The 14999-nt window shown below is 47.4% G+C and overlaps 1 protein-coding gene across 8 annotated transcripts in view; it reads right to left on the bottom strand.

Moving 5' to 3' along the window:
* Nucleotides 1–14999, bottom strand: part of TTC23 (tetratricopeptide repeat domain 23) — a 96447-nt gene that overhangs the window by 22741 nt on the left and 58707 nt on the right. For all 8 annotated transcript variants that reach the window (XM_058542356.1, XM_058542353.1, XM_058542358.1 and 5 more), the window contains 2 exons: nucleotides 14326–14431; nucleotides 4703–4830 (listed from right to left, as the gene is read on the bottom strand). In XM_058542356.1, coding sequence (XP_058398339.1) covers nucleotides 4703–4830; nucleotides 14326–14431 — 234 coding nt within the window. The remainder of the gene's footprint in view (nucleotides 1–4702; nucleotides 4831–14325; nucleotides 14432–14999) is intronic.

Below are 14999 nucleotides of genomic sequence, written 5' to 3'. Positions count from 1 at the left end.
CCAGGAACAAAATGAAAAGACAACCCACCAGCTGGGATAAAATATTTACAAATCATATATCTGACAAGGGGTTAATCTCCAAAATATATAAAGAACTCACACAACTGAACAACAAAAAAACAAACAATCCAATCAAAAAATAGGCAGAGGATATGAACAGACATTTTTCCAAAGAAGATAGACAGATGGCCAATAGGCACATGAAAAGATGTTCAATATCACTAATCATCAGGGAAATGTAAATCAAAACTACACTATGATATTACCTTATACCTGTTAGAATGGCTATAATCACCAAGACAAAAAATAACAAATGTTGGAGAGGATGTGGAGAAAACGGAACACTCATATACTGTTGGTGGGAACGCAAACTGGCGCAGCCACTATGGAAAACAGTATGGAGATTTCTCAAAAAATTAAAAACAGAAATACCATATGACCCAGCTATCCCACTACTGGGTATTTATCCAAAGAATTTGAAATCAACAATTCAAAGCGACTTATGCACCCCTGTGTTCATTGCAGCATTATTCACTATAGCCAATAAGTGGAAGCAACCCAAGTGCCCAATGACTGATGATTGGATAAAGAAGATGTGGTAGGGCCGGCCCCATGGCTTAGTGGTTAAGTGCGCACACTCCGCTGCTGGTGGCCCAGGTTCGGATCCCAGGTGCGCACTGACGCACTGCTTCTCCGGCCATGATGAGGCTGCATCCCACATACAGCAACTAGAAGAATGTGCAACTATGACATACAACTATCTGCTGGGGCTTTGGGGGAAAAAGAAATAAATAAAATTATATATATATAAAAAAAGATGTGGTATATATACAAAATGGAACACTACTCAGCCATAAAAAAAGACAAAATTGTCCCATTCTCAACAACATGGATGGACCTTGAGGGTATTATGTTAAGCAAAATAAGGCAGACAGAGAAAGACAAACACAGCATGATTTCACTCATACGTGGAAGATAAACTAACACATGGACAAAGAAAACACTTTAGTGGTTACCAGAGGGTAAGGGGTTTGGGGGATGGGCACAAGGGGTGAAGGGGCACATTTATATGGTGACTGACAAATAATAATGTACAACTGAAATTTCACAATGTTATAAACTATTATGACCTCAATAAACAAACAAGGCAAGGGGAACAAAAAAAGTGAAAACCATAGAGTTTCCTGGCTATTTATCTACTTACAGAATATCCAGAACATACTCCATGGTTTTCCATTTCTCATAGGAAATAGTTTAGGAAATCAAAAGCAAACATTCCAACATGATAAAAAATTAAATATATTTGACATATTGTTTGGTTTATCTGATTTATTTATACCACGGAATTTATAACATGGAATAAAAAACATGAGTTCATTAGAAACCAATGTCTTCTTATACTAATCTCTTCAGTCAGACACCAAGATAGACAGAGGGAAAACTCTGTATGTTGATCGCCCACATTTCTCCTGAAATTCTTCCACAATCTTCTACATGAAAGCATGATTACAGTTGCAGAACACAAACACTGAATTTATGGCTAAATAATGCAGGAACCAGTGAAGGAGGCTTCCCCACCACCCAGCCCTGAAGGCATCCTGATAGCACTCCACAGACAGAAGGAGCTAGCAAGGGCTTTACTCCTTTTATTGGCAATAATATGGGTTAGGTACTGGGGGTGGGGTGGGGGAACCACAGTAAACATGCTGATGAGGCAGAAATAATTTCCTGAGTGGAAAGAGGACCACTGTAGGGGCAGAGAAATTGTGTAAATTGTGTGTGTGACCCACCTCGGTATATGAGGGACTTGCCTGATGCTAAAGCCCATCGTCATGCCCAGTGTACCACGTCTCCTCCCTGCATCTGTGAGCAAGGACTTAGCTTGGTGCAAGTGTTGGGGTTGGCAGCTTTTCATTGACAACCATGGGAATTGGTTGTCAGGCTTTGAGGTGCCAATGATGGAAAGAAGAGCCAGACTCCTTTCCTAAATGAAGTTTTCAATGTTCTTTACAGCCTGAATGGGGAAACTAGAGATGGATGTTCATGAACTTGAATGGAAGGTCGAGATGGCAATGGAAAAGATGCCACAGGGGTTTAGAGGAAACAGACTGTGCCAGCCTCTGAGAGTTGGAAAAGCTTAATAGAGAGGAGGGAAGAATCAACAGGACTTAGGTGGGCTGAGAAGAGGGCATAGGAAACTGGGAACATAGGCGTGAGGTAGGAGAAGCACACAGCATGTTCGCAGCCCGTGAGCAGACTAATCTGAGTGCAGCAGAGAAAGCAGGGAGGGGCGCAGAGCAAGCTGAGGCAGGAGTCACAGGCTGGGCTGGGGGTGGAGGGCCTTCGTGCCAGGCTGAGAAATTTGGATTTTCTGATGGGGTTAAGAAGTCAGAGAAGGCTCTTGAGCAGGAAAAAAGTATAACTAGAAGATAAACCCACACAGGGTATCTTAACCTGTGGCAGAGACCTTCACTTACATTTGACCTTAAAAGGCATTTTCCTCTCCAAAAATCACCTTCCTGTTGGCGCAGGATTCTAGCCCATGCGTAGGCTGTGGACCACCTCTAGGGTGGTCTGAGCACAGCTCCGTGCTTGTGCTTGGGACTGTCATGAGGCCCAGCCTTTGTTGGCTGACTTCTGCTAGAACCTACAGCAAGAGCTCTGCAACCAAGGGTGAGCACAATGCAAGACTGCCACGTTTGATCGGACAGGCTGTGCCATGCACAGGGGCACCCGGCAGGAGAATGAGGAGGGCCGAAATCCAGCCCATGTTCCACGCTCCAAGCAATGTGCTTTGGCACAGGCTGCATCCACCTGAGGAAGAGGTATTGTTTTCTGTTCTTACAATGGCACTGGAAGGGCTGGCAGGAGCCCTAGAATGACAGGGGCTGGTTTTCTAAAATCTCCAAGGGCAGCCTGGGAGCAAGGTGCATCTTTAGATCAACACCACTGATTTGGGTGACATGGGCAAGGGCAGTGAGGTGTAGCATCGGTGACAACAGACATCAGGGAAGAAAGCCAGATAGGAATGGGGGTAAGGGCGGATGCCCTGCGGTAGCCAGAGCAGTCAGGCAGCCCACCGCCCAGCATCCATCCACCCATCTGCTCGTCACTTCCCTCCACGAGCAAGAGGGTCCCTGCTCTCAAGGAATTCAGTCTAGTCAGGGAAAACAGTAAACATCTACATTTTTACTTACAAATTATATCAAGTAGGATTCTATGAGGAATAATAATGGGGAGAATCTAATGAAAAGTGGAGAGAGGAATCAGGTAGGCTGGTGAGTCCTGAAGGATGGATCCGCATTAACCAGGGGACAAATGGAGAAGAGCCTTCCAGGAGCAGGAGACAAAAGCTGGCACTGCCCGGAAGTGGGAATTAGAAAAGGCCAGTGTGGCTGGAACACAGATCGGGGGAAGGGGCAGAAGTGAGACTGGCAATGTCAGCAGAATGCAGATCGTGCAAGATATTGTGGGCCAAATGGGACTCTGGTTTATCTTAAGGGCACCGAGAAGGCATTGGAGTATTTTATAAATGCGGTTCACTGATCAGACCTGCGTTTTGAAAAGATCACCCTGGCTTCCTTATTCAGAATGGATTAGGAAAGGGCTGGAGTGGAAGCAGCAGCCAGGGGCCTGGAGTTTGTTAGAGTAGTTCAGGCAGGGGACGATGACGAGCAGAGGTGGAGATGGCGACCAATGGATGGATTCAAGGTGCATTTTGGAGGTAAAAATGACGCATGAGCTGGAAGGGGTGAGGCATAATGGGGGCAAATTTCCCCCCAGACTTCTGACCTGAGCATTCCCCATAGAATTTCATGAGATGTGCTAGAGTCTGAGGCCCCTGGAAAGCCCTTCTCTGCTTGCTTGGGTGATCCAGAAAAATATGGAAACTCCATTTGTTATTGTTACTGTAGGCCTACTTTGGCCTGAGGAACATGGGTACATCCAGATTAAAAACCTATGTTTCTTAAGCTCACATCAGTTGAGACAGGAGTGGGGAATTAAGAGTTAGGCGAGAGCTGTTGGAAAGGAGTCTACAGAACAGAAAAGGAAATAAAAAGTTTTTCATCTCAAGTATTTGCCTTGATAGGTTGGAGTTGAAAAAAAAAAATGTATCTATATAAACCGAGCCACAGCATGTGGCTTTCTGGTAGCTGTTGGGCTTTGCACAGAATAAGTTCCCAAGGGTTTAATTACCAATGAATATCAACTCTCGGTCCTGTTCCATTTTTGTAAGCCAAGGAAAGCATGCCTGTATGGTTCAATGGTAAAAGAGAATGAGCTGTAACTTCTGCACTGTGTATCTAATTCTCGGTAGATATGCAAATTCCGCGCATTATCCAAAATAAGGAGGGAGGAACTGACACACTAACTGCTTTCCTCTATCCCAGCCAGAACAGAGGGCTTTGAGAAGCAGGGCCTGTCCACCGGGTTCTCAAGGTGTCTAGTCCTTTGGAATCCTTTGTGGGTGAACACAACATCTGCATTCTCATAAGCAGTTTTCGTTTCCCAAGAGCAAGTATCTGGAAGCTGCCTGAGAGTAGCCACATGGCCTTATTTATCTGTGTCCCTGTGGAGCCTGGCACATGGCTTGCACATAGTAGATGTCTAATGGGTGCTTGCAGAGTAAAGCAGTAGCCCTTTGGATAGAACTGGGTCACCCACATAAATAACTGGTCAACTGTGGTCCAAACTCACTTACCTCTTGTTGTCCAGTGACTTGTAGAAAATGGCAATATTCATCTTGAATTGAAAGAAATTTGGCTTTTCCCACCCCTTCAGCATCCTTCAGATTAGCCATGCTCTCTTGAAAATACTGCTCAGCCACAGCTGAAGAAAAACATCACCACAACAACTTTGAAAACTGCTCACAGATTTGAAATGGAAACAGAATAAATATGCTTTTAGTGGTGGCGAACTATTTGTAAATAATAAGCATTTGGACGAGAGAATACAATTAAAGGAACAGTCTTTTGCCCATTAATCTGCCTGTCTTATCAGAAAAGACTAGGTCTCAGAAGGATACAGCAAATTACTTTTCTCGGTTTTCATATGTCTCAGCTCTCCCAGTGACAGAGTAAGCAAAGTTAATGCATTCATGGAACCTTCCCCCAGATTTGAACACATTGGTAAGTTTTTCAGGTTGAGTAACTATTAATTCTTCCTAAAACTTTGGTTGCTCCTGACTGAGGTTAGGTTTGTAGCTCCACAGAAGTGGATTGAACTGAAGTCCCCTTCACCTCTCTTTCACTGGGGGTCTGCCTACAGCCAGACCAGCAGATAGATTTCTAGAGTATTAGTCAAATATCTCTCTTGGTAGGAGAACATTCTGTCACATGGAAAATGTGATATCTTCACTCATGGCTGACTCGTGGGAGAAAACATTACAGAGTTAACGTTCAGACTAAGTATTAACTTTGGCTACTTTGATATTCTGATGACAGCAAATATGGGGATGATGTAGCATTTATTTTGTTGATTCTAAAAGCATTACAGAGATGAACATTCCATGTCTAAAAATTAATGAGGATATTCAGGAGTGGCATGCTCTTGATATTTTAATTCTCTGTCTCATTTGGAATTAACCAAAGGAAGAAACCGAGCCCTTCTTTAAGAGTAAAGATCTTTCCGAGTCTCAGCCTTGTTCCCCTGGGGATGAGACCTTACTATAAAGACCAGCAGATGTAAAGGGTGTAGGAAGGAGCTGGGGCTGAATGGGCATGGACTGAATTTCTGACCTGGGCTTTGGCAGAAGTGGTGCCATGCTCAGGTAAAGGAGGAGACCAAAAGGGATTGGAAGTGTTTCCCTCCCTTCCTGGGTAAGCAGCCAGTCTCTTAGACACAGATGGACACAGCCACACTTGATACCTTCCTAGCCCCTTTCTTGTAATGTTCTCCCACCTCTTAGTATTCCTTCCCCTGGTGGTCACATGCTGACCAATAGCCCCCCAAAGGCACCCGTTAGGCTGGTCCCCAAGACCTGGGTACTGCATGCTCCTTTCCCTTAGTGTAGCTGATCTCCCAGAGATGCTGGGAGAAAGGAAGCTGCTTGGCCTAACTCAAACTAGTGTGTAAATGGCTCATAACCTCTAACTCAGGAAGACCTATTCATATTTTCCAAAGAGGATGCTTTTTAGCACATATGGATCTCTGGAAGAGAGAGTGGAAGTGAGGGAGGAAGGAAGGGAGGGGAGGGAGGAAGGAAGTTATTACTTAAATTAAGGCAGTGTGGCTACTGAAGTGAAGGAAAGCTCGGCGTTGTGGTGGGACAATGGAGACAGGCGCTGCCTGGAAATCTACCCTCTGGGGTCAGCCTCTTAAAGCTGCTGCTTCCCTTCCTCCACTTCTGAGTCCTCAGCTTCTGTAAAGGTCTGGATTTTTCTCATTTCTGTTCTTGAAAGATCTCTAGTCAGAGGAGGGCGAGGGGTGAGGATCGGGGATAGGGGTAGGGAGGACAACAGACAGCTGTTGTCACGTACAAGTCGACCACATGTCAGGCAACACATCAGGACCCTTGTATATCAGAAGAGCGTAGAGCTTAGGAACAGAGGAAGGTCTAGGGCATCCACTATGAGCGCCTTCCCTGTCTATAAATCTGAAACCACTTTTTTTTTTGCTGAAGAAGATTGGCCTTGAGCTAACATCCCTGCCCATTTTCCTCTATTTTGTATGTGGGACGCCGCCACAGCACGGCTTGATGAGTGGTGTAGGTCCACGCTCGGGATCTGAACCCGTGATCCCGGACCACTGAAGCAGAGCACGCTGAACTTAACCACTACGCCACTGGGCCAGCCCCATGAAATCACTTTTCTCTTTATCTGGGATACAGGAGCGCTCCTTTACTGCAAGACTCTGACTTATTTCCCCCAGCCCTCAAACCTCCAAATTAACTTTCTGAACTATGAACCACATGATTAGTCTTTGAGGGGAGAGCAAATTTGTCCTATTACTACAGCTAAGGAGTGACTCTCTGATAAGTAGTTTGTTCTCCTGGAGGTGGGCATCCCATAGGAGGTCCATCTGGGACAAATGACAACAAGATTTCCAGAGGGAGAGGAGGTCACAGCTGGGTGGGTGGGACGCCACCTCCTAGCATGGACCTTGTGCCCTGAAGCTGAGTGTGGGTTCACAAAGAGCCAGCAGTTTCAACACTAGCACCCAGCCATCCCTAACTTTAAAAACCTCTTCTAGAATCCTCTGCAACCTGATGCCGGTGGCCTCGGCAGAAGATGAGGTCATTTTCTAAAGCACGGGCGCATGACTTAGCTGGTAAATCTGAGCCCCAGTCACACAGGTGTTCCAAGGCCATTAATCTCCCATTTTCACTCCAACAGAACGTTTAGGCTGCCTGAGAGTTAGAGCGAGGGAGGAACTGTGGCCCGCTGGGCAGGGTGGCTTAACATCTCCTGGAGGTCCTGTCAGACTCTTTTCTGTCTGTATGTTTATATACAGGCAAAAAAAAACAAGGCCACATTCAAAGAGCCGGAGGAATTCAGGGTTACAGTTTGACACACTGGAGGCCAGAAGGCTTTTAATTAAAATAAATCCCAGTAACCCTGGGCTTGTTTTCTTGAGGCCATCCTACAGCAAGAGCTGGAACAGTGAGGACAGCTTTCATTAAGAGGGATGCCTGTGTGTTCAATGTGACAATTACCTTTTGTAACAGTCCTGGGAAATAGTCTGTACTCTGTACTAACTGTAAAAGCATGAAGGACCCCAGGGAATTTGAAAATAGAAAGTCTCAAATCCTAGCCCAGCGTTAACCCAAAGGAGTGCCATCACCCAGCAAGCAAACAGATTGAACCCATTTAGACCCTGCTGGGGGCTGCTGCACAGGCTCTGCACAGGCAGCTGCTCTAAGGCCACCTGCCTGGGGGGAGGCCGCTAGGGAAGCTTGAGGACATACCGAGTCCAAAACAGGCTCACTCCTTACCACGAGGCCCGCAGTGGCCTACAATGGAGACCATCTTCAAGAGGAACACTTCACAGGGCCTGGACATGGCTTCCAGGAGCAGCAGACTTGCTGCTCACTGGCCATGTGGTCCCAGAAAGTTCATGGCCGTCTCTGGGGGTTTGCATCAGTAGAGTGAGGTAACCAAGATGGCGGCAGGCCAGATAAGGTTCACACAGGAGAGCATACAGGAAGTGCCGGCACAGTACGTGGTGCTCACAGGCCTGGTCAGGGACTTTGTCACCACGGGGATCTGCCTGCCTCAAACATCCTCACCACCAGGAAGGATCCCATCCCTAGCCCCATACCGCTCAGAGTCTCACTCGGGGCCACCCATACAGTGGTCAGGTGTCCAGCAGCCACAGGCCTATTGCTCCAGTTACTTCTCTTGTTGAAGTCTATGTGTTTTCCATAAGCTGCCCTAAAAATCCTTTTTGAAGCCAAGTCAGGGTATAAATAACATAGGCTTTTCTGAGAAGTTCTGAACACAAAGTATTTGCCAGCACAAAAGTGAAAAACCGGAGCCCCATAAAAGTGGTTATCACAGAGTGCATGCACTTCATCCTCCCCAGGAGAAGAGTCAAGCCACAGACTTTGTTCTCAGATGCGAAGAGGAAAGGCAGTTTGTAAGCAAAGCTTGATAAGGTTTTAGTTCTGCCCCAGGTTGTCCCTCTATGAAGAGAGACCAACAGCATAGACTTGGAGTGAAAAAGAGGCCACCCCTTCTACTCCTCTACTGGCCCCAAGAACTGCCAACCCCTGCAGCCCCCACCTACCCATCCTCTGGGGCTTCCCGGCTCCCCGGACCGTGGGGGACAGGGCACCCACATGCCACTAGCTCTCCACTTCCAGAGTGTGGTTAAGTAGGCAGCACTTGGCCTCTGCCTAGGCCTTGCTTTGCCTCTAACTTGCAGAGCGACCCTCGACACTCCTTGAATCCCAGTACTCTAGACAGGATGTGCTCTAAGGTGCCTTCCAGAGGTTTCTGAGAGGGGATCCTACTAACGATGGTAGAAAGCAGGGTAAGAGACTTCCCTTTTCTTCTCTGGCCTCATCCACCACTTGCTCTCTACAGCTTCCCCTTTCTCACCTGGCCTGCGGAGCACAGAGCAGGCATGGATGCTGACATCTGCTTGGGGAGCTCAGAGGCAGGCCAGGCTCAGGCTGGCTGGGCATTTTGTAACAAGAAACAGGCCCTGAGTAGGAGCTGAAGAAAGGTCTCTCAGAGCACACAGGGCTCGAGGGGTTGGGAAGGCTGCGGAGGAGGGAAGACGGAGAAGAGAAGAATGAGGAGGAAGGGAGAGAGGTGACTGGGTGTGGCCAGGTGGCTTACACTCATTTCCACCAGCAGGGCTATACCACAAGCCCCATTTGGAGGCCTCAGGTTGGAGGTGGGGTGAGGCAGGCAGCAGGGGCAGCTAAGACAGGCCACGGGAAGGTGAAGGACACCTGACTGTGGCTGCTCCTAGGTGGCCATATTACCCCTCAGGAGCCCACTGGAGCTGGGCGCATGTGTATGCCAGAGGCTGTCTGACTTCTGGTCTCTCTGGGACATAAAGGGCCCAAGGAGCATCAATAACCCATTGAGGCGGGAATGGGCTGGGGTAGGGGCAGGGCCCAGCGTGGGGCAAGCTGAGAAGGAGGCCACAGGAGGAAGAGTTGAGAAAAGGGAGGATGGTATAGGGTTAAAAAGAGGAGGCTTCATGGAGATACAGTGCCTAGCTACAGATACTTACATACTTCATGTCTACTGCATAAAATGTGGGCAGAGACCAGGACAAGTGGGGGCTGGGGAGATATACACATTTGTGCATAGGGAATTATATCTTGGGAATGCATCCTGCACTCATGAGTCTGGTCGATATAGCCAGGCATCCTACCCGCTGCCCCCAATGCTCTGATACGGCAGAGCCCAGCCCTTTCTGCTGTCTCTGGACACTTCAGAGCTCCCCAGCCTGCTGAAGCCCAGGTCGCAGATGGGGCCACTTCCAAACAAGGCTGCCTGTGCTCAGCAGGCTCTGCCTCTCAGAGATTTATACTGAAATGTACTTGGCTTCAGCCCATTTCATTTTAATATCCTTCAGAAGAAGAGTTATAAACACAAGGCCAATGCCCTGAACACTTAGCAGGGTTGGGAGAGCTGTTAATACCAAGTTTGTCTATGGCTGCTCCGGGAAGCTGGCCAGGCTCAGGTTAGTGACATTCCAGGAGCCTGAATTGGGAGTCCTTATGCAATCACAATCCTTCGTGACTTCTAAGGCAGTTTTGTCTGCAAAAGGACTGCAGGGAAGGCACAGAGCAGAGGGGTTAGCTTGAGTGTGGAGCCTGAAACTGGCTTCTTGGCTAGTGGTGCTTGTTTTGTCAGAGGGCAATGCCTTCAATGGGCATTCAGCAAGCAGGCTGCGGAGAATCCTCCAGTGAGAAATTTGTTCTCATTAATGATTCTTAAAAAAAAAAAATTGTACTCAGCACAGACGGGTTTAAGCACAGGAGAGCAGAGCTGAGATCCCCATGCATGTGGATTTCTTTGGCGCTTGGTGGAACATGCAGATTTGTTCCCAGGGGATCTGGCTGGGACTTCTGAACTAGAAGTGACTGAGGTCCAGGTCAGAGAGTCCTGCCTGGGTGAGAGCTGGCGGGGAGGTTCATCTCCTCTTAGTTGTCAAAGATGAGCTCCAAATTCCCCCCTTTCCTTTCCCCTTGCTGGAAGTAGCAGAGGCCTGGAGAAACCTCAGCCCTGGATGGGTTTCCCTCATTCCCACTGTGGGGCTACCGGCCATGTGAGGAGATAACAGAGAGATGACATGAAAACTAGGCACCCTGAAAGACAGTGGGGATGCGCCTGCCCCCTCCCTCTGCAGCTCCTGGCTGAGTGGGGCCTGGCTCATTCCTGCTTCCAGAGGGAAGCCGATTCCACGTCTGTGACATGGGCCGCACCCTCTTGGCCCACACCACACTCGGGCACTTGCGGGTAAGAGCCGTAACAAACCCTGTAACTCAAAACGCAGGCCCAGTCAGCTCATTTTCCATAGCCTTTCCCACATTTACCACCAAGAGAACAAGGATTCCGACAGCAGCAGTTTTCAAACAGGTTAACACGGTGGGAATAGTTTGGGGTTTTTCCTTGCTTTTGTTTCTGACATGCCCATTTCGATAGTTTGTTTGAGGCCCTAGGGGCGAGGGCTGGTGCTCCTCTCTGCACCTGTTCCAGGGCTTCATATTGCTGCCCGACAAGCAGCTGTTCGATCCTACAGTTTCACTGCCGACCTCCTCACTTAGCGTTGACCTGCCTTTAAGGCTTCAGTAAACTTTCTTCCTAATGGCATCAAGGTAATAGACATTTCAGGCGTCTTCTGATTAGCAGAAGCTGAGTCTGAGAAGGGCTTGTCTAGCAGTATCCCACAGACTGACGGGGGCTTTGTCCTTTTAGGGTAGAGCAGTGAGTAGAGAGCATACAGACTGATGGACTTCCTGGTGTGGAGAGCTGGCTGTTAGCTCATTTATAAAATGGGAGGTCGTGTCCTGCCTCAAAGGCTTGTTAAAAGGATTAAATGAGCATGTTTGTGAGAATACCAGCACCTGCATACGAGGGACGCTCGACTGTTGCTACTGTTGTCACTGTTGTTAATATTACTCTTACTATGATTCCTGCTGGTTCCGAGTCCGAGTCCCTGAGACCTCCATTGCCTATGTTTCAAGCAACCAATCCTCCGGCCTCAAGTAGAAGCATCCTCCTTCCCTAATCTGTACAGCCAATTGCATCTGTTCAACTCCCTGCTCCTGGGGAAGTTTTCTTCTTATCCTGCCATCTTTACACTTCTCTTATATTTCAAATTCTAACTGGCCACTCAGCTTTCAGACTGCAGGTCACCAAAGGCAGAGGGCATGTGAGATCCTGTGCACGCTCCTGGACTGGCCCCTTTCCACTGGCACTCCAAACCTGTCCCTCTGGGTTGCCTTTGCTCTTCTTATGTCCCTTGTCTGTCCCAAAGGCCACAGACTCTTTGGCTGGCCTAAGTGGGGAGGGGCTAGGAAAGGAAGGGGGCATGTGCAGTGCCAGTCCTTTTAATGTAACACCGAGGTCAAGAGCCTAGGTGCAAACCTGCCACTCCCTGGCTATGGGTCTTTAGGGAAATTACCTAATCTCCCTGTGCCTCAGTTTCTCCATATGAAAACTGGGAATATTTACACCAACCTCACAGAGCTGTTGTGAGGATTAATTGAGTTAATAAACATAATGTGGTTAGAACCATGCCAGTATGCACTATGTAAATGTTAGCTATTATTATTGTATGAGGTCATCAAATTCTCCCAGACCTTGTCTATATCGAGTAGGTATTACTGTCCTTCTCAATTTACAGGGGAGGCAACACCAACACTATACTTAGACTGGAAAAGTTTAAAAAAAAAAAAAAATATATATATATGTATAAAATTGGCTTGTCTGATTCTGTAAATCACACAAAGCAGAGTGGCCTAACTTTGCAGCTACAGGAAAAAAAGATTTTAGGACACAATTTCTGCTGGTCCCCACTCAATCCATACATTCACTAAATGTGTACACTGAGCTGAGATGCTGGCAAACTGGAATCCTTCTAGGCAAAGATGGTCTTTAGGCCTTAGCCTCCTCCAGCTGTTTGGTATTCTTTTGGGACTAGACCTCATTCCACACACCCCACCAATTTAAATGCTCAGAACCCTCTAGTTGTCTTAACCCATGAACCCCTGAGTAACACAAGAAGGATCTGACAACCACTCATTACACTCAGGTTCTCCAGATCAGAAGTTATAGATTCAGCCCTCACACTTGTTTTATCTCACTCAGAGCCTGAAACATATTTGAGTTAGTTACCATCAATTACAAATTGACTTCACATAAAAATCCAAATTTTTGCCTTCTCTTGAAAAAGAACATCTGCCAATATAAACCTGCCTTCCACACGACAGAAATGGGCTGGAGCTGAGTAACAGCTGCTCACTTTTGATAGAATATGGGCTTCTCCAGGTTGCCACAGTCCTCACCACTCCATCTTGTCTCTCTCATATTACAGCTGACAGCTGCCACTTATAATTATGCTTGCTGCTACTACTATTTTCTAATAACTATAGCTTCACTCACATTGCTTACTTGGTTCCTATAGACATTTACCTTTGTGATTCTTGGTATTCTAGGAGTTTCCATCAAACATGCATTTGCATTTTAAATGTCTTACTAATGGTTGTGGAATGGAAGGTTCTTTTCCCCTATTAAAGGAATTTTAGGCACCAATAAGCTCATCAAAATATTGGCTCTTTGAAGGTTTTGAAGTTGATTGTTATGTATAGAATGTTCTAAGGAGTGAGGATCAGAAAGGTTGCCTGCCTTCTCTCTCTATCCCTAGACAGGCTTCTCTAGCTCTGAAAAGGCACTCAAAGCTCTAGGAGACCAGAATAAAGGATCTGCAAGGTGGGATGGACAGATGGATAAACACCGGTATCCCCTTTACCAGCTCCTGCCTAGACTGGAGCCCTTGCCTGGCCAGGGATCTGTGCAGGCCAGGCTGCTCATTGAGGCGTCCCCTTCATCTTCTCCCATCACCAGCCTCCTCATCTTAGCCCAACTCCTCCTCCCTGAACCCCAACCCCAAGCCTTCCAGATAACAATTTTAGGCTTGCTGGCACATTGGACCTTATTTTACTATAAGACATAATTATTTTTATCTGACATCTTGGAATATACCCCTAGGTCTTCTTATGGGTTATACTCTGTTTCTGAATATTCCAACCAAAAAAGAAAAAGCCACTAGAATGTGTGTTCTCTGTCAATAGAGGCATATTGTATGCTCTGAGCCCAGGATCAGAGAACTCCCCAAGCTCGCTGCTCTACCTATTACGTGGGCTAAGAAAAACCATATGAGTCATAAATGGCAACTTCCTTTTGGGATCCTGAAACTGTGTAAGTCCATCCTGATTGAAAGCTCAGCCCTGTGAGAGTCTGGAGGCTGGCGTTCCAACAGGCCAGATCTGTTGCCACAGTAGCTCCACAACAATCTTTAAAAATAGATCGCCTTTGACAGCAGAGCAGGTTTCCCTGTAAGCCCAGCACGGATTCTCTGGGACTCTTAACAGCTATGTTTGGATGCAGATTCACCGTATTTGAAAGTAAAAGATTAGAGGAAGGCAGAACAGGGATAGAAACCAAAGGACTAGGTGAAGCTAACAGAGTGGCACAGCTACAGACGATCAATAAAGCCATCAAGGCTCTCTGAAGGGCCTATGTCACAGCTCCGTCCCCCTGTTCACCATCCCAAAGGCAGCTAGTTTACAGGCCACGACGCGTGCGGGACAGGCAAGGAGCAGGCAGTGCCCGTCACCCACAGAAGGCTCCTTCTCACCATGGTGCTCAGGCCTCCCAGAAGCAACAGCAGCGTGGGCGACAAAGTGGCCGGAGACCGCTGCCTCCTCTTGAGAGGGGTTTCTGCTCAGGACGATGAGATGTGCCTGTCACCATGGAAAGAAGAAACAGGTTTGTTTACATGCTTGGCAGCAGCAACAGGGAACTAACTGTTCTGGTAGCGATAAGCAGAAAGCCAAGGAACTTTCTAGCAAGTTGGACAATATGATTTATGTGGAAGTTCAATCAACTCTTGGGAGAGCTGGATTTTAAAAGCACTGTGTAGTGGCGAGAGAAAGTACCGGATGCTGAGTCCAGATGGCTTGATGAGATGGCTTGATGCTGTGGCCAGGGCCTATCATTAAGCCAATCATTTAACGGTGTATGCTCCTATGAGTGTGGTGTCAGTGGAGGAGGGGGAAGGGTTTCAAGAAGGAAGGAGAAAGATTAAAAAGTGCCAGCACTGTGCAGAGGAAGTGGGGAAGCCCAGCCCCCTGCCCACTGGTCAGCCCAGAAAGGCAGACCTACCCACCGTGTCAGCAGCCTCATTCACAGAACCCAGACTCCTCCCCCATGCCTGATTCACCAAGCCCATTTGCCTGCACTCTCTGCAAACTGGCCCATGGCAGCTGCCAGAGCACAGAAAACAGCTCAGTTCCTTGAAAATAAGGCCTA

This window comes from Diceros bicornis, chromosome 5 (assembly GCF_020826845.1).
Source record: "Diceros bicornis minor isolate mBicDic1 chromosome 5, mDicBic1.mat.cur, whole genome shotgun sequence".
Taxonomy (NCBI): domain Eukaryota; kingdom Metazoa; phylum Chordata; class Mammalia; order Perissodactyla; family Rhinocerotidae; genus Diceros; species Diceros bicornis.
This window is presented reverse-complemented; position numbering and strand designations above follow the sequence as displayed.